This window comes from Anoplopoma fimbria, chromosome 8 (genome assembly GCF_027596085.1).
Source record: "Anoplopoma fimbria isolate UVic2021 breed Golden Eagle Sablefish chromosome 8, Afim_UVic_2022, whole genome shotgun sequence".
Classification (NCBI taxonomy): domain Eukaryota; kingdom Metazoa; phylum Chordata; class Actinopteri; order Perciformes; family Anoplopomatidae; genus Anoplopoma; species Anoplopoma fimbria.
Window position 1 is genome coordinate 19,564,031 of NC_072456.1, and position 20,064 is coordinate 19,584,094.

At 41.5% G+C, this 20,064-nt stretch overlaps 1 protein-coding gene across 1 annotated transcript in view; it reads right to left on the bottom strand.

Moving 5' to 3' along the window:
• Nucleotides 1–1,493: 1,493 nt before the first annotated feature.
• elavl4 (ELAV like neuron-specific RNA binding protein 4) overlaps nucleotides 1,494–20,064 on the bottom strand; it is a 71,361-nt gene continuing 52,790 nt past the window's right edge. The window contains 3 exon segments of the mRNA XM_054602535.1: nucleotides 1,494–1,821; nucleotides 4,776–4,814; nucleotides 9,993–10,254. Coding sequence (XP_054458510.1) covers nucleotides 1,494–1,821; nucleotides 4,776–4,814; nucleotides 9,993–10,254 — 629 coding nt within the window.

The following is a 20,064-nucleotide window of genomic DNA, read 5'->3' on the forward strand; positions in this document are numbered from 1 at the left end:
CGAAGTATTTTTTTTTCTTTAAACAACACATAGAACAACAAACTTGGATATTTAAGATATGTGAATAATGTAGTATAGCACCTACTGTTGATCGCTAAAAGGAAGTTCTTCTCAAATGTAAGTTCACAAACGCAGAGCGAAGAAAAATGATATAGATAATGTATAGTATGCTCTCTAAATGGATAGATGTGTATATATCTATTTACTGATATCCCATATTGACTGATGACAAAAACAGGAAAACAAGTGGACAAAGGGTCTTCTTGCTTTGGGCTCTGGACTATAAGGATGGTTAGGCCTTGGAAAGACCCCTCTCCCTTCCCTTTTGGGTATCGCTGTTGAATAATTACGCACTAGTACATATGTGAAAAATTACCAAAATCACCTGCCTCAGTTTGCATCCCTTCCATCTACAAAATCACTGCCAACTTGGATTTCCCAAAAAACAAACGACCTTTGATCCTATAAAGTACCACGGCAGAACGACGAGACAAGGTGGTGCCCCCTCCCTCCCGCCCCGGCCCCCCCTAGTTAGCCAGTCAAAATATTTTTCTCTTTTTTCAAATCCAGATTCTTGTAAAAATTCTTCAATAATTATTATTTTAATTATCATTTATAAAAATAGATCTTCTTTCTCTTTATTTTTATCTTTTTTCTAAACGCATTTTTTTTCAAGCAAAGAGATCTTCTCTTTGGCAACAGTGATATTTTTTTTTTCTTAAATTACTGAACGTGTCATCAGGAAAGCTAACCCATCCCCTCCCTCGCCCCATCTCCCTGAACCCCTGTGAGGAAAGACATTATGTTTTGTTTGCGATACAAAACAAAAACAATGTTAGAAATTCTTTTTTTTCTACATCTGAGTTTCTGGGATTGTTGAATCCCATCTATAATCGATAAGGGGAACTTTTTGATACACACTAAAAATGAATGAATGGTTCACCAATTTAAAAAAGAGCCCCCTCCCTTTTTACCGACAGGGAGGTATATAATACTAACGACAGTGGATCCGGATTTACAAAAGAAAAACAAATCCTGAATCAAGACAGAGAAAAGGTTTCAATCTAAAAAGGACATTCTCTTCTCTGAAATAAGGGGATACAGGGATTTGCTACTGTTTACACAGAAGAGAGAAATCATTTGAACAACCACAACAAACAGAAAGAATATACAACAAAGAGAAGCCTGCATTATCACAGGAGCTTCCAAAAAACTCATGAACATTTTCATCATTTCATTTTTGTAATACATAGGCAACATTGGCTTATAGGTCCAAAGTTATAATATAAGCCATTTCTAGTTCAATTTGTTTGATGGTTTGTCGGTTGCTTTGTGTTCCGGTTGGAGTTTGAGTTTGCTGTGTTGGATGGCTGTAGTAGGGTGGTAGTGGTAGTGACTGAAGGGGCTAAGGGACGGTGGAGGTGGGGGGAAAAGGTTGGGGGCAATTTGGGAGCAGACAAAGTCGCGGGGCAACTGCTTCTACCTGTTAAAGTTCAGGACTTGTGTGTCTTGTTAGTCTTGAAGGAGACTTGCAAGACGCGGTCGCCCAACCTGTAGCCGTTGAGACTGGCGATGGCCATGGCCGCCTCGTCGTAATTCGTCATGGTGACGAAGCCGAAGCCTTTGCACTTGTTGGTGTTGAAGTCACGGATCACCTTGACATTGTTGACTGCACCGAAGGGCCCGAACAGCTGCCAGAGCACGCTCTCATCCGAATCTGGGGAAAGGTTGTACACGAAGATGCACCAACCAGTGCCCGTGTGCCCGGGGATGTTCATGCCAACCAGGCTGGTCATGCTGTCAATGGTGATGGGGGAGAACCTGAGAGGAGAGGGAGAGCAAAAGAAGGGGAGAGAGAAAAGAGTTTTAATTGAACAGGTCAAATGGTATCTAGTACATGAAATGGCCATAAACTGGTGAAAAACATATCTCCATCAACAAGATGAGAGCCAACTGTTTAAACAAAATCCTCCTTCCAAATATAAAAGCTTGCCCTGACGCTCAACTTTGTGATAAGCTGCTGTCTAGAGCCATAAAAATGACAAGATTAATCTTTTAAATCTTTACATTGTATGGTTCAAACTACAAAAACTGATCTCCAAGCCTAATACACAACGTTGGATAAATAAGGATGCATATGCATGGATGTTAATTGTAAGTGCATGTTCATGTCTAAATGCATGAGTCTGTACGCGTGTCTGCATAGCTCCTACTAACTGAGCTCCTCAGCTCTGAGAGGCATGTTAGGAATGACGACAGTGCCGAGCTGTATTTCTGCTTAAGGAGATGCAGACGAAGGTTCTCTCTTTGTGTTCTCGAGTGGCTCCTTTAAGAGCTAAATTGCAGGAAGTTGTTGAATCAAACCGTTTCTAGAAATCCATCAAAAATCATGCACCAGCCTGCTAAATCTGTTCTCATTCGCCTCATAATCTTCTCCTTTTTCTTGTGATGCAAGAGATTTGAATCCTCAGTTGACTTCACTTAATTGCCTTTCCGCTCAAAGGAAAGGGAAAGGAGGAAAAAAAAAAAATCACCACTTTTAAATAAAAGGTAAATGAGATTTAAAAAAAAAGAGGATCATTTCTTATGCCACCTCTCTCCAAGAAACGACTATAGGCATTATTGGGCGTGTGTTAATTGAGATTTCCGCTTTGCTGCAGCTGTCTCAGAGAAGGCTGCTTTCTTAACGAAAGGGAGGGAGGGGAGAGGGAGCAAACTAAATGGAAAATGGAAGCACTTTACAGCCTAGTGGCATTAAGGTACAAAGTGTATTCCTCCCACTCCTCCCGCAGTCTGCAGGGTGTTCTATTCCAGAGCTGGTGGCACTGATCGATAGCACTGCCTGCTGCTCGGGGGCCCCCACCCCTCTCACTCTCTCCAGCGACTATATATGGCCGGCAATCACTACGACCTTCCTTCATGACTTTGGTCATGCAGAGTTTGCTTCTGGCCATTGTGGTTGCCTTGGACGCTAATACAAACACCTAGGGGGGTTAACTTATTGCTAGTGAGGGCTCTTGCTCTGGGAAGACTTTTTTTTTTAGTGCATTAAGTGAGATATTCAGAATATATTAGTGTGTATGTGTATTAATGTATATTCCTGTATGATAAGATGGATTTCTAGTAGTATAGTAGCCTGTCATAAATCTATATGACTTAGATACAAGGTACTTGTAGCAAACTGTATTATAGAAGGTTCCCAATCCTTTGTTAATATTTTCTCCAGAATCAAGAATCTTTACTGGCTTCACCACATCGAGGACTTGTCTGACATGCTCGGCTGCGTTCAGGTCTTTCCTGCTGAGCTTGAAAAAAAACAAAAAAAAACTAGTGGTGATTTATATGCAAAAGCTGAAATCTGTGAGGAGGCTTGTGAGCGTGTGACGGTTTGGAGGCTAGCTAACACTGTGAGAAATATGGAGATGCGTGTGCCTGTGTGTGTGTGTGTGTGTGTGTGTAAATGTGCATGCAAGCGTACCCATCAGAGCGGGACCAAACACTAACCAATGTTACAGACGAGACCAGGGGTTGCATAGCAACAGTGTAGCTGACCAGATATCTATTCTGTCCTTTCTAAAGCCAACCATCTCCAGCTCTTAACACCTTTCTTCTCTTTCCTTTCAAATAATAACCTCAGATCACTGAAAAACACTTCTAAGTTGATGGCATGCTTTGCAATCAGGACGGCTGAGCAAGAGACTATTTTCCCCTTTTACAAAATTATGTAGACTCGGCGTGAGGCCACGGTGCTTATTGGGCTTATAACAGCTTTTCGGGGGAAGTTGCTAAGGGAACATTTCTCTCAAGCTTAAACTTCATCTCTGTTTGAGTTACTAAGCTGCCTTCAGATGGTATCCCCTGTGCTTGCAACATGCAAGATGCCACAGTCAGCACATGAAACATCTATCACCACAGTTCCACCACAGCTCAGGGTTATGTAAGACCTATGGTAGCGAGAAAGCAAAATGAAACATGGAGGCGAAAGGAAGGAATTCGAGCAGAGCAGTGCCGAGCAAAGCTGGAGCTGTCTGCAGTGAAACAGCATATCCTGTTTCCAGCAGGGATCCAGGTTCATCCAGCCTCATCCTGTGACCTAGCTGAACACTGACTCATCTCAGCTAGTTCTGCCCAAAAATGAAGGCAATATGTGATTTTGTCATGGCTTGTTCATGTACATCTATTGCATAAAGGTTTGTGTACATAATTGATAGTGGATGTAGAGAGGTTTTATTCTAATGATGTAGTGAGCAATTACATATATATTATCAAAGTGATGAATTAAGAATTTGCTATTTCAGAAAAACTGTTCCCAAGCAATAGCTGTAGAGTGACGAGGCAGGAGAACCTGAATCCGGTAGAAAAAAACACACCTAGAAATTAGGAGGATTACACCAGAGAACAAAATCCATTCAGTACACAGAAAGAACCCAAAACAATCGAAACAACACCAGCACTTGTCATAATCAAAACAAAGCAAATTCATCACCACTGAAAAGAATTGTTTTTTTACACCTTAAGTGATTGTTGGGGTCTTAAAACCAACTCAAGCTTACGAGAAAAAACCCCAAACAAATCAAAGAACCAAAAATGCAATTGACCTTGAACGAATTTTCAAACGCAAAGTGACTGCAAAAATACAAGGAAACGTAAACTAATAATAATAATAATAATAATAAAAATAATAATAATAATAATAAAAAAGAACAGAAAAAAAGGATATTGAAAAATCATTGAGTCAACATGGACATCTGGCATTGGGTGAAGTTTTTAATTACCTCTTTACGCCATAGGCCATATTAAGCAAATTGTCCAGCCTGTAAAGAGAAGGAGGGTTCTGGGGTTAATGGTGGGCAGATGGTCGACTCACTCAATGGAACTAATGTTAAGTCCCTGTAGGAACTGTATGGTCCTCCTCACTCAAGAACAAACAAACCCATCTATAGTTGGCCCATTACACTGAGGAGCCCCACCAGAAAATGCTATCATCTGGTAATGAAGCTACAGCACCATCGGTATGGTCGGCCACTGTGCTACTTCATAGGCTTTGGCAAAGCCCTGCACTATGTAGAGTGTTACAGGGCATCGGCATTACAGTAGGTGTGACTGGTAAACTGTTATACAATACTACAGCAATGGACACTTCAGTATTATAGTCACAAACCGATCACTAATGGCGGCAGGGCGTGAACATAGCATAGCACACGGCTATGCTAGGATGCTAGGCTAGCCATAGTGCTATGCAAGGGCAAATCATCAGCTTACTTTACATGCAGACATTGCATGTGGGGTATCCATACAATTTGTGCCACCACATTTAGGGTTTATTAGAAGATGGAGAAAATAATATTTTCTTTAGTTAGTGTTAACTCAATTGAGAGAACACCTGAGATGACAGGAAACGATCCAGAGTTCTGTCAGTGTAATGGTTTGGCATTTGAATGATGGTGAGCGAGAGAGGGGGTGATGATGACGACAAGTATGTTTTTCTATGAGGTGGACCAACGAAAACACAACTTAACATTAAACTAGCCATGAAATTGCGAATGTATGTCTTTGTGGTCGGGTCAGGTGGAATGGCTGAGTGTTAGTCAGAGGGTGTCCTCTGTCTGAGAGGGTTAGGTTTTTGGGAAATGTTGTGGTTTCATAATAACGTGCCCTGTGAGGGACAACCAGTCACCCATGGTGCAGTTTGTGTGAAACTCTGTGTGTGGTTTAAGAAGCCAGCGTTTGTTTGTCTGTTTGTGAGCCGGACTTCAGAAACCTGTGGGCTGTATGAAATATCGGCTCTCTTGGATGGATGCAGTCTGCTTGGTGACTCAATGACCTTCATTCCTCACTTGGGTCTGGCCTGTCTCATGTCTTATTAACCCCTCTGGCCTAATGGACAGGGGCCACGGCTTATTGAGCAACAGCTGGCCAGTGACGCCTCGTTCCTCTTGAAAACACTACAAACTCTCCGACTTTTCCTCGCCTACGCATGTTACTTCTCCTTATATCTTTCAGTCAACAAGCAACTGATTTCTTTTTCTCAACTGCTACATGGAAGTAAAAATTGTATTGGATATTTTATAGTTTTTATCACATCATAATCCTGGTAACTACTCTACAATTACACCATTCAAAAGCTACATTATTGTTTTATCACATGAGAAACAGAACTTCATTATTATTTGATTGCAATTAAGAAAGCAATTAGGTTTTAAAGGCCTTTATTTAATAACTTGTATTATAATAATCACAATAATATTTATATTGATCATTTAAAATTAAATTAACATTACATGTTAGAGATAACAGATCAGTAGTCTTCTAATCAGGGACAATTAAACACCGGGATGCCAGGCAATTGAAGTTAAGTGTCTTGAATTCGAAATCTTTCAGAACTCTGAGTAGTGAGGATCAGGACTGAAGAGCACTGAAACAACCTGTGCTCTAAAATGTTATTTTTATAGCGGTTATGCCTTTTTAAATGTTTAGGTTTCATTTACATTTTTTAAATGTCTAAATAAAGTCATATCTTAAGTTTTTGCGATGAAATACCCACTTTGAAGTCAGCTCAATTAAGTTACGTAACCTTTTTACATTTTATATAAACCATTCAAGTGTATGTTAGGCCTACTTGTTATCTGGGTTCAAAGTGTGTCTGCACTGTAGAGCTTTTCTCTCTTAACATTACCAAAACAGCCCAAAACAAAGAAAAAAACGTGGAGAAAGGGGATATATGGAATCATTAAAGCAGTAATTGGCCCATTACGTGAGAAGGGAAAAAAGCAGGCTGCTTTGTGGGTAAATGAGTCAATTGGAGAGGGAGCTCAGAGGAGAGGTGCTCCAGGCCCTGGAGCACGAAGACATCTGCCGGCCGCCGGGCTGTTGGGCCACAACAAAACAACCTGCTGCTAACTCTCTCTCTCCCCCCCCTCTCTCTCCTTCTCTCTCCCTCTCTCACTACCTGCTCCTCTCGCACACGTACAAATGCACACTGATGCACACTTGCCACGCAAACACTCTGCCAGCTTTTCACACTGCCTCTTCAAGCTCGATATAAACAATAGGGCTTTTGTGCTTTCTCTCAATGCATGTTAATAGAGGGATGGGTGTTTTTGTCTTCTCTTTTTTAGAAACAAAAATCTGTTCAATTAAAATTGGCTCCTGCCTGGATATAATAAGGCTAATTTGCTAATTAGTACCATTAGTTAACGACAGAGCATCGGAGACGAGCCGGGATCGAGGGCTCTGTGTGCTGTGTGTTGGGTCTGTTATGTTTGCTTGTCTTGGAGAGGGACAATGCTGTACAAGCACATTATAGGAAAACCATGTGATTTAGTCACACAGGATTGACGCTATTATAATTAAAAAAAAATTATTTGGGTCTTATCACAAACTTGTTAAGTATGTTAAACAAGTATCAGTTTTACAATCTCTTAAGGATTGTATTTCCAGCGCTAATTAACATTTCATCATGTTTCAGGCATACATCAGTAGATCATTTTTGTTAATAAGTAGTTTTACCTTTTAAAACACACTACTATTACATGTCTTACTTTAGCTTTAGTTTTGTCTCTTCAAAGGATGAACAGAACAAACAATAGTTAAGGGTTATAATTGTGTTTTATTAGGAAAAACAAAGTCCTTCTGCACTGTTCTAAAAATATTTAGTTTAAAAAGTTGCACATCGAGCACATTTCTAACTTCTACAGTGCTGAGGCTTTAGTGGAGGGCATGGGAGCAGAGAGCAGGGGTGCAGAGACACTGTGCGGAAGTGTCCTGTGGTTGTGAGTTGTGATGAGAAGCGACAGCTCTCCTGCGGAGCCTGTAAATTGGCTTGGCGTATCACAGACACACAGCCACGCTACATCGCTCAGGTGTCACACCAGGGAAGCCGCTCCAGAAGAAAAATACCTTCCAAGCTCTGACTTTGATAGAGAGTAAACAGCACGACCGGCTTAGTGTTATTGAAAGAGAGAGGAAATTGTATAAGCACACATTCTCTCTCCAATTCTGAGTCGTCGCCGTTGGATCGGATGATGGAGCGTAATATCATACAATCACCTGTTTCTGTCTCGTGTTTTGTTGAGGTGAAAGGTAACATGACCTCAAGGAGAAAGCCAAAACCATCTGTAAGTGTCTTATTGAAAACATAAAAAAATAAAAGATTGTTTGTGTCATTAGTGAGTGACTGGAAATGACCAGGGAGGATGCCATATATACAGTGCGTCAGCGATTTACTGTATATGATGTATAGTGATAGCTAAATGACATGGGCAAAAAACATTTTTAGAAGACAGCTTCAAGTTATTTCATATGCACTCATTTCATTAAGTTGAAACAAGGTTAAAACCAAAACCTTAAATTAATTTTGGAGTCACTTGTTTTAATTTGTCCTTTGTTCATTGGATGTAATACATTAGTCTCTTTTAAGTAACTTCCAGCTTCGAATGCAAATACTAAAGCAGTATTTAATACGATAGATTATGTCTTGTAAATCCTGAAAATGTATTTTTATATTTGCAATGTATTTGAAGTGAGTTAAACTACAAAAAATACAATATGGTTCATTGTATCACTGTGACCATATCATGCAGAATTTGTGCTTCAAAGTCAAAAAGGCAGAGATGCTTTTGTTTGATAAACAGTTGGAATATTGTTATCCAAATCCATGTTTATTTTTGCCCAGGCCACTTTGGGTTTATTCTGAGAAGTGTTGACATGATGGCAGCATGATGAAATGAGGGGAAATACGTAGTTGTGAACGACAGAACCCCACAGTCTCTTATGAACAGTTCCTCTCTGATCCGGGTGGACCCACACAGAGCGCTCACAGGGCCTGATTTATTGACACCTGCACCAGGTGCAGAGCTCACACCTGCTGTTCAAAAGGGGGAAGCATTTGCTGGAATAAATGTTCACAGGAGAGAAGTTGCATCGCTGACGTTGCTATGACTCATGCGCTCTTTGTGCGGGTGTATTTGTCGAGTCTGAGACTGATGACATTAAATATCCACGTATGAAATAGGAACCCAAACACGCAGGTGGTGCAGAAGGTTTCCAAATGTTAATCACGCCATCAATCAGACCCCATTAGATGACATACTTGTTTCAGAGTTCATGATATGATGTATAAACTATCACTGTTTGGAAAGTTTGCTTAAAAATATTACTTGCTTTCCTTTATGCTTAATTCGAAAACACTTGAACCTGGAGATTCCCAACCTTTTGGGCATATGGCCCTAGTGACCCCATTCTTATTCTACATCTTATTATGCCTATACGTTAATCTGCTTTTCATTTTGTTACATCATAATGTCTCTGGCATAGAGCTGGGAGGTAGGAGGAGCTGGTTCTTGGAAGTATATTTCCCACTCTGAATCCCCATTAAAAGGCTCCCAGTTAATTTAACATTCTATAGGTTTATGTTGTAGCCATCAGTTTTAACTATAACGTGGTAATGTTATGTTGTAGTAAGTATAATACACATAACTGAATTTACAAGTTCTGTGAACAAACTTAACAGAATTCATCTTGGGAGACATAGTTAACGTCTCGGCCTTATGGTTTATGTAGCCTATACATGCCAAAATCTTTGATTACACATTTTTTCTCAGGTCCACCATTGTGTATCACTTGACATTGTTTATGGAGAGAATGGTTGGGACTATTACTTCTGGAACCAGGGGCACCTGAAATGGGTCCTCTCACTTAGCAACTCTATGACACTTTTTAAGCAGCTTATATTGCTTTCAAGCAAGACTGTCATCAAAATTACTGAAGAGTCACTTTATTTAGGAATTTTGATGGGGTCACCAATTAAATATCAGAAAACCGTACACTGGGTCAGCTCCCAAGGTTGGGAAACTCTACATTACTCATCTTTGGAACCACATACCCAGTAAACATTTCAAACACTTCCTGAACCCTTTCCCACCTTATCCTGTCTCTTCCCTGCCCCACTTGCTCCTCCCATGACCCTCGCCATGCCCTGCCCCAGCACTCACCTGAACCTCTGAGCCTGGTGGTGGAGGGGGCCTGGGTATCGGCGATTGGGGGACTGGTAGAGTTGTGACAGGAGGGCTTGACTGGTCTTCTGGCTGGGGTTGTTGGCGAACTTGACCGTGATGGGCTCGGCGGCCCCCGTTGGCTTCTGTCCGTTCAGGCCCTTGATGGCCTCCTCAGCCTCTATTCTCTTATCAAAGCGGATGAAGCCCACACCTCGGGAGCCACCTGCGGGGCCAGCAGATCAAAAACAAACACGGGCCCCTTTTACTTTACAAGGTTTGGACACAACATCAAAGGTCATACAACATGTCTGGCTCATTTTTTTTTTTTTTTTTTTTTTTCAGTCCAACAATGTTGAACAGAATATTTCCAAGTAGTGTTGTTTTCAATTTATTTTAACATCCTCTAAAACTAAACCTTTGCTGCATTTACAATGATTTACAGTAGGTTTGGAGAAAGACTGAAGACCGTGATGAATAGTGTGAGGCTGTATTGTGGCTTTGGCCCCAGGTCTGTTTAAAGCCACACAATCCATTCTTCCTCCGTGCTAGCTCCAGTCACAGTCAGCCATACACACACCCTTCATGCATTGTTCTCAGTGACATTTGAGCCGTTTCCTTGGAGATATTTTTTGACTGCCACCTGAGAGAAACATTAAGAGACTATGCTTCATGGGAGGAACCTATTGGTCTCTGTGAATGCTCTGTGTGCGTTACTGACTGTATATACAGTAAATCTATGTATGTGTGCATGTGCGCACCGGTATCTATTAATGGATGCTGTGCCTTGTTTTAATGAGGCTGCCTAGATGGCCCAGAGGACGCTCGCTCAGTGACAGCAGCACTCTGCCGAAGAGACTATTTACATAATACTGTGTGCACACCGGCATGTCTGCGTGACAGAGGCAGAATAAAAGAGAGGCAGTGAGAAAGAGGGGAATTTTGTGTTTGAGCATCATTGTGTGCAGTCTCTTTCTCACACATAAAAACCCTCCTTATTGTTATTCCACATTTTTGTACATGCCATCCCTCTCCCCAGCTCTTTTTTTTTTTTTTTCATACTTCCTGCTGGATTGTCTCATGGCGCTTGCTCCCCTGAATTCTTATTCGGAGGAGCACCTTGACCATTTCACTCCCCCTTTTGTTCTTTTTTTTCTCTCCAGGACAGAGGCAGCACAAGGTTATTTACTTTCCAGCCAGGCGCTGAAATAAAAAGCCACTCTTTGAAAGCTAATCATTGAGGAAGCATATCTTATATATCTCAGGTGAAGCTCATTATTTTTTACTTTTTATTCCAGATGTCCCCAAAAGAATTAACTGATGTTATTTGTATTATTTGAAAAACAGTTTTAATGGGGAAGAAAATAAAAAAGAAGTGAAAAGAATAAAGTCAAGATTTTAAAAATGCAATTTGCAGCACAAAGTTTATTTGACTTAGAAGGACTAAGTAGCTCATTTGCACTTTCTCTGCAAACTTCGCCCTTTTCGAATACTAGTAGAACTGTAAAAGAACCACCTTCAGGGTAAACTGTAGTGATCAGTGTCCTCCTGCAGCAGTAAACACCTTTAAGGTGCAATAGGGACGGAAATAGGCGAAAATTGAAAATGATTACGTTTGAGTTTTGAGTTCAGGTGTGTAATATATAAGGTTCTGAATCCCCAACTAAGACACAAAGGAACAATCCTATATGACCACCCACACTCTGCTGTGCACAGACCGAAACAAAAGCATTTTCATTCCGCCTTTTGGATGATCTCATTAACTGCTATTCAGTGTACATTATTCTGTTTTATTATTTATTTTTTTACCTATCTGGCTCTTTCTCCCCTGACAGGCTTTCACAATTTCCACTTCCTAACTTCCTCTTGTGCCAACTCTGTACCTGTACATTTTAATTAGCTTGTCAAAGGCAGAAAAATAACAATTCTAATGGGATCTACACAGCACAAACAATAACCATTGCTGTACCTCCGGTATTTTTCATTTATTACTGTAGTTGTCATGCATGTGCTGTATGTGAGGTAAAATGGAGGTCACTGTTGTGTCTACGGGGGAGAGCTGTTTGTGAGCTATCGTCAGTAACTGTGATTGGTAAAAGAATTTCTCAGATTTGAAAATTTAATAAGTATTAAAACTCATCCGACACCATGCTTCACCTTGATATTTGGAATCTGCCCAATTTCACAACAGTCTATTGCTGCAAGGCAATTAGCAACTCCAAAAGGCTTGCTCAAGGGCACCTCAGCGGTAGTTAAGGAAGAAGAGAGCATCGCTCGTTCACTTCCTCCGCTGAGACGGGGGGGTGGGGGGTGCGGGGGGAGGACTGCATTCGTCCTTTTAATCCTCACACTTGTTTGGCATTGAGCTGCTCCTAAGCTGGTTCTGGCTGGAGGGCCTCTGGACAAATGCTTGGCATACTGATGAAGGCACGGCACAAACACACACACTCGTACATACGCACACACATACTTAAGTGATGTCTTGAAGAGGTGCTATTGAGACCGAAGTGTGAAAAGAGATGTCCATGATCATTTGCAATCCTCCGTGACCGTTTGCGGGTGTGTAGATGTGGGAGAGATTTAACATTTCTATGTGTGTACTTTTGTTGTTTGGGTGTGCACTAGCTACACTTGTCCTTGAGTTTGAATAATAGCATTGTAAGGAGGTGAGGTGGTAGTTGACCCCGTCACCCATAATTTTACAGTGTGTGTGCGCGCTTGTGCATTATCTCCTGTTTGTGTCTACACGCTATTGTATCCAGTGCAGACTACAGCAGTCTGGAGATATAACACTTAACAATTCACTTGTTGAAGAATTCAATGTGGAATAACAATAAACCACTATGAAGAATGCTAGTTTCAGGTAGTGAAACATAACTGATGTTCTTTGGCTCAGACATAAATTATTAAAGTCGGCCGTCTGCCACATTTGCAGGTTATGCTTCGTAACACTCCTCCTCGTACTCCGTTCAGTATCGCTAGAGAGGAGGAACAGATCAATGTGAAGGAAAAATATCTAAAGGTGGAGTGAAATATGATCTAACGCAGATGTAGGTGTACAAAGTTTGTGACGATGTAAAAGTAACCAGCAGCACCATTGATTTGTTTGTTGATTTGAATCTGACCATCAACTATTTTCTTTTCCTATGATTTTTACGATGCATACCTTACTTTGTTTTCGTTACCACCCTGTAAAAATGTGTCTCAATGTATTATTGTAGTATCGTTAACTCCACTATTTCATAATCATATTCATCACTAAGTCTCAAACTTGTGATGTCATAATGATAGTCTAAAGTCTGGAGGTGATCCATAGACATTGAAAGGAAGAGGGATTTTTATGGACCCACAGTATATTTGTGTATATAGCCAAATGAGATTAACTCTATTGTAATGTTCTCTCTTCTGAAACAGAAAAATGACCCATACACTCAGAACATTCCCTTGAGTGCTCTCAGGGTCATCTTTCTCAATTCTTTGTCTATTGAGTAGTTACACGCTTTATATTTGTGACATCATAAATCTGAGTTTAAGCACTCTAGTGTTGGGATTTAGTAGAGAGTTGTTTTTTACTATCTTTACTTTTTACTTTAATACTTTTGGACTGTCTTGGACCATAGGAATAACATATTTGAATTTGTAAAATGGGTGTAGCTCCCCTTTAAGCCCATCTGCTCCTACTGATGACGTAGAGTATATCTTTGAAGATGGCTCATACATTTATAATGTCATATTTTGAGTGGAGTGGTTTTTCTAGAGCTTTTTATGGACACTCTTTTCAAAATACATGTTTTGTGAGCTAAGGGATATTTATAGCAGCAGGACGGTGTATGTGGGATTGACTCAAATGAAACTACAATGCCCATGTTCACAGTAATGAATGAACAGGTCTCCCAGTGTGACGGGTGTGGCTCACTGTTGTGTTTTTGATAGTGCTAGAATAATGGAGGTCTATGGTGCAGAGGTGCAGGCTCTATCAGGGTTTGGCTACATGGGCAACAATAGGATCAATGAAATGTTGCTTTTGTTCTTTTCATGGCATTTGTTGAAAATAAGATAATCAACAAAACCACCAGCCTTATCCTCATCCTGGTATTAAAAGTAAAGAAAAACTCCTTACTGATGAACTAGTTTTAAAATGAGTGTAGTGTGGATTCACAGAGCAGATTATTCCGAGTATATTCCGCTGTTTGTTTATTACCACTCTGTCATGCCATATTAACATTGTAAACCTTGAAGAGAGTTTATTTTTCTTCCCGTTTAACATGATAACAAAAACAAACTTGCAATCTACGAAGCAAGCTGCCAGTCTAGGCAGTCGGACCTAATGACTGTCCTTTCAACCAGCCCCAGAAGCCTCGGCTACTTATCAACCGCCTGCCAGCCATACAGGCAACATTAGAGCACAATGTACTTACTAAGGTACAGCAATCTGTCTTTCTCCCTCTCTCTCTCCCTCTCTTCTTCTTCTCGCTCTCTTTTTCTGCTCTCCCTTTCCTCCACAGTAATCAACAGCGGCTTATGTAACTCTCTCTACCTGTGCTTATCTCTCCCTAACACACACCGACAGGCACATTGGCTGCCTTACTAATAACACGCTACCTCAATCTGGGGAGGGGGGAAACAGAGGGAGAGAGGTCGGGAGATGAGAAATGAGTGCTGGGGTGGGGGGTGGGGGACAACGAGTGCAAGGCAGGAATGAAAAGGAGAAATGGTAAAAGTGGGAATGGAGGAGTGAGGGAGGAAAGGACAAAAGGAGAGAAGGTGAGAGGAGAGAATGCTAGGAGGTGACGGTAAAAGGATGATGATGATGATGATGATGGTGAAAAGAAGGCTTGCTCCTGCCCAAACACAGCCGATCTTTCTCTAAAAACCTACTATCATTTCCCCAAACACTGACTGACTGACTGGAGAATGCTCCTCTGAGAGACCAGAGGAGAGGAAAGTTGTGAGAAACCTGGCTGATGCGTAATGAAAAACACTTTCTGCCTCTTTTTCTCAAACACACACAGTTTCATGCATCTAGTTTCATCGTATCACTGTAAGTAGGGCAGGACCGTGCACTCACACAGATAGACACATGCAATGATGCAGGTATACATAAGCAAAATGTTTCAGATGCTCTGCCTCTCGTCTTTTTATATTTTACTTGAGAAGCTAAATTGTGCCAACTGTATCAACTGACAGGACTCGCTTTTCCGAAAGACTTAATAATATGGCAGAGGCAGAAAGAAATCGTATTCCTGCTATCTTCTAACCACAGGGAGAAAAAAAAAGCAATGTCCTTGTTTTAAGTTCCATTAGTGTTACTGGGTACAGATGGCATTTGAAAAAGCAGCGCGAGGCGAAGAGACTTTGAAGAGTGGAGGTGCCCTGTGCTTTAGCCTCTGTCAGAGCAGAGCTTCAACCATCTGTCTAACGTGCGTGTGCGCATGTATCAATGTGCATATCTGAATGTGGCTCTGTGTGCATGTTTGTCGGCTTCCACAGAGGCAGTTGCACACAGAAGGTGCAGGAAAGACAATGGTACAAGTCAAGGCTGCAGCCGTCCCTCCTAGAAAGTGCAACTCTGCTCGTATTACCTTGACCGTTCTGTTCTCTGCTGCTGGACAGGCAGTGAACAGGGATTCAGTTTGCCGTCAGTCTGAAGGGGAACATCCATTATTCAAGTCAAGAGAGGAGAGAACATACCAACCGTACCGAGGAAGGGTGATTCATTTGAGATGAAAAAAAAAAAAAAGTGCAAACATGAACGGTTCGAGTACAAGAAGAAAGCAAAAACCAAACTGTAAAGCCATGCAGTCTTGTGAGTGGATGTCTGTGGCTCCACTTTCATGGTTGTGGAAAGACTAACACGAGCAGCACTACGATGTGGCGTTTCCCTGACCTTGAAATGCATGTTGTTTTGGTATTTCTGTACCCAGCACAGCAGGCAGAGCACAAAAGGTGGAGGAGAGGCAAAAGGAGACGGGAGTTTCATGCAGATGAGGCAGCACAGAGAGATGCTGGTGTTTTTCGAGAAAATTGGCTTAGGTGGTGCTGATTCCAATGTTCCGCACACGAAGGATTTTTTTGGGCTGATCATTTTGCAGATTTCAGGGCAGTAAACTAAATGGTACAGAGTAAGACTGAATAAACTAAATAATTTTGATTTAACATATTCTGACCAATAGTCACATTAAATTCAGTGTGGCAAGAGAGGATGGCAGCAGATTATTGAATAGCTTTTACTACTACCTACGGCCAACATTGCTTTTATACTGTATGCAATATTTTCCCTTCAGTTGATGAAATCACTATATCCAAGTAAAAGTATCAGGCCAAAAAGGGGTGCCCAATCTGCAGCGTCTAATGTGAGAAAACCCAGAAAAGGGTCCTCTTTTTTTATGACCGATAATGTAAACTGTTCATATTGAGTAAATCATATGCAACCAACATCAGGCTGCAGCAGAATAAAGCAGTCACAAATGTCTATGAACCTACCCGGTCAGTTATATGTACATGGGGAGACTTTTGACTCTCTCTGATCTGTTTGTGTCTCTCTCTTTCCTCCTATAAAATAACCAAATTACAAGGGATAACAGCTGTGTGTGCCTCCTGGCTTCCCCTCTAAGTTATCTGGCAAAAGTGCTGTTTCAGTTGAGCTAAACTAAAATAGCTTTGGTCGAGTCACAAAGCAAGTAATCTCCAAACAATTTTGTCAGCGGTGCCATAATTGTCTCACGTGAACGCCATAACATTTTTTATAGCTTTCAACAGAGTCAGTTACTGCACACAGCAGTTCCTGTGAAGTCCAAATAAAAATGTGCAACGTTATGCACATCAAACACGACACGACCGGACTTTCAATACCTCCATAAACATCAATTTAGCTGTAAAAGGCACATCATGTGCTTCTGGCAGCATCTTTGTAATGCTGCATGTTTGAGCATTAAACTTCTCAAACATTATCACGTTTCTTGTCTCGGTAAAGCGAGTCTTGACATTTTTTTTTAGAATACAACTTGGCAAGAAATAATACCAAAATGTCTGAAAAGCTTTCAAACATGGACGCCTCATGCCAGCAAAATTTCAAGGTAACTGAACCTTAATTTAACGCTATTTTGATCAGGAACAATTTGCCTATCATACAACTGCTCAATGCCAAATAATTATTCATTCAGTGTGCAAAACACACTTGTTATTAGTAACACTGGCAATCACAATCTTGAGTTGTATGATGCCATGAACACAACGTCTTGTTGCCATGGGAATCCTTCCCATTGCTACTTTCTATCCCACATGAAGGGAGCTCGGCATCAGTCTTTTCACAGCCAGTCCTTGCACACAATGAGCAGGAATTTTGTTTCTACGTTTGTAGAAGCCGAGTATGTGGGTCGATTGTACTTGTACTTGTACATTGATCAGGTAAGCATTGACCTCTGCCCGCGTACAGGTCCGGGATGAAGAACTAGGAAGAGCCAAATTTCGATCCTGTCCCTGATATCATATCTGTTTCAGATTGATGCTAGCTTAAACCAGCAGTCGGAGCACATGATCACGGCCTGGCTTCCGTCCCCGAAGGTTAGAGGGAAAGGAAGGAGGGAGAATCTGAGCTGTGCTATTTGCACTGATAAAGAGACAAAATATGCTTATCCATTCAGAAGGAATCAATAGACTGTAGAAGGGAGAGAGGAGGGCGATGGGATGGATGAAGACATGGCGAGATATCCTTGTCAAGTCAATGTTGTGTTCGCTCTCTTGAGTCTCTGGGACAATTTGGCGGTTTTAGTGCATTTTGTTTCTGCTGCTTCTGACTGTGTATGTTGCTAACAGTGATGATTCTAAAGTTCCTTCTCGTCTTTATGAACAGAAGAGTGACTGCAGGGTGCATCCTGTTGATGAGGAGGTCATTTAGAGAACAGACTTCATGTTCCCAATTTAGCAGAGCTGAAACCGGGGATCATCGGCCCATCTGCTGATGGTCACTGGAGAACATCCGCTTCTTCTATGTATTTTCGGCCTGTGAATCACTCGTCTCTACAGCCCACTCTTATTCTGTGGACAATGTTAGGGTGTGTCTCAAATCAGTCCCTACTTCAGTAGAAACAGTGAATTGCTGAGTAAATTGGATTCCAGGCCCTGATTAGGTCCCTAATTCAATAAAAAAAGAGGGCACTGGTGGGTCACTGATGACCTGTGACACGTCTTCAAGGCACCACATGATAATGATGTCATAGCAACAACATACAGTACGTAAAAAATACTGGACAGTGCACAAGTTTTTGGACCACAAACCCAACTGACAAAATATGTCTTTGTCTTCCTCTTTCTCCATCTTTCTCTGCCTCTCCTTTCTTGTTCTGTACTTACATTTTTTGGCAGTCACAGGAGGGTTTTAATTTGCAGCCCATTTCTCTCTTAATGGCAGCGAGTGTGTGGGTGTGAGTGTGTTTGTGTCTTGTGTGCGTATGCCCGTACAGTAACTGAGAGAAGAAAAAGATGAGTCAATGATTGTCGGCAGACTACTCTCAGGGCCCTTCTCAAGTCCTCCATGTTTTTAATCACCAACAACTCTAACATCTAATTGATCATTAACATTTCTCCTGCTGATCCTTAACCCTCTGGGGACACCTTGCAGAACATCTCTTATTATTATCTTTGCATCTCTATGTGTGCGCATGTGTGTGTATTTCAATTTAAAAGCCGGTACAGTAGGTAGGGTGATAGTGAGGACAGCAATTAATGTAGTTAAGGAGTGTTTGCAGGCTCAGTATGAAAACAACTCCTTCTCTAAGGATAAAAGAACTGACCAGTGATGATCCACTGTCTGCATGCTGCAAGAGAAAAGCTGGATGTCTGGTAATGAAAGCTGTAGTTCAAACTTTTCAGGTCAGGTGACATCACCAACTGTTGTACTCTATTGAAGGTGCAGAAAGCACTTTTTTTCTAGCACCATTAGATGAAAGAAGTTGGGTTGGAAGTTGGTGAGTAATTCAGATAATTTAGTCAAGTAGGAATTTTTGAAAGTGGCATCATGCAATTGGCAGTGTGCTGTACACGAGAAAGAAACAGGGTTTCCACTAAATACTTAAATGATTTAAAGATGTCTTAAAAATATAACATGATAGTGTGGAATATATCATTGTAAATATTTTGTTTTGCAGTTGTTTTTGACATCAGGGTTTGGACAACCACTTTGTTTATCCAAGCCCAGGTTAAATCTCAGGATGAGAGAAGGAACAATTAACTCAACTCAACATTAATTCCTTCAACTCAGCATTTCCCTTTGATCTGGGTGCTCATCTTATTCCCAATGGTAGAAGTAAAACCAATGCAGCAATCTATCTGGACATGCTCATGAGAATGCTCTCACTTTTAAACTGACCTCGTGCCAGTCAAGAATGAACACAATGAATTATTCAGTCTCTTGTGAACCCAACCTTCTGTATGGCGAATGTGTGACCAGTACCACCCGTGTTGAGATCTGTTTTATTCATGACATGTGGCCTGAGTTGGTGAGCTAAAAAAATCTGGGATGTGCATGTGGCTGTGGTTTCACACATATGTCTTCGGTGGCCTTGCTGTGTGTTGCGTGACTATATGGCTTTGCATGGAGTACCCTGGGTCTATGTAGCACGGTGGCATGACAGGGTTCTCATAAAAGACGGATCTGTAGGAGATGTGTATGCTTCATCTACATGTGTGTTGACGACGGTAGAAATAGCCTTTTTTTGCTTTTTTTCCTCACCTTTCCCTTCCGCTCATCCCCTCCCTAGCTCTCCCCTCGCTTCCTCCCTCTTCTCATTTCCTCTCCTTCCCACGTCTCTGCTCTTCTACGCCCTCTGTTACTCGCTTTTTCTTTTCATTTTCTCGCCCTCCCTCCCCTCTCCACCCCCGGTGTCTGCACTCCCCCTGTCTCCTTTTTCCTCCTCTCCTTTGTTTTCCCTTTTCCTCTGCTTTCCCCCCCTCTCCTCTCGCCCTCTCTCCTCCTCCTGTCTCGGTGTGTACAGACAGGCGTGCACTTCACCACCAGCAGTGATTTATTCTGCTTAGGCAAATGAGTGTGGCTTACAGCATGCGGCTCCCTTTC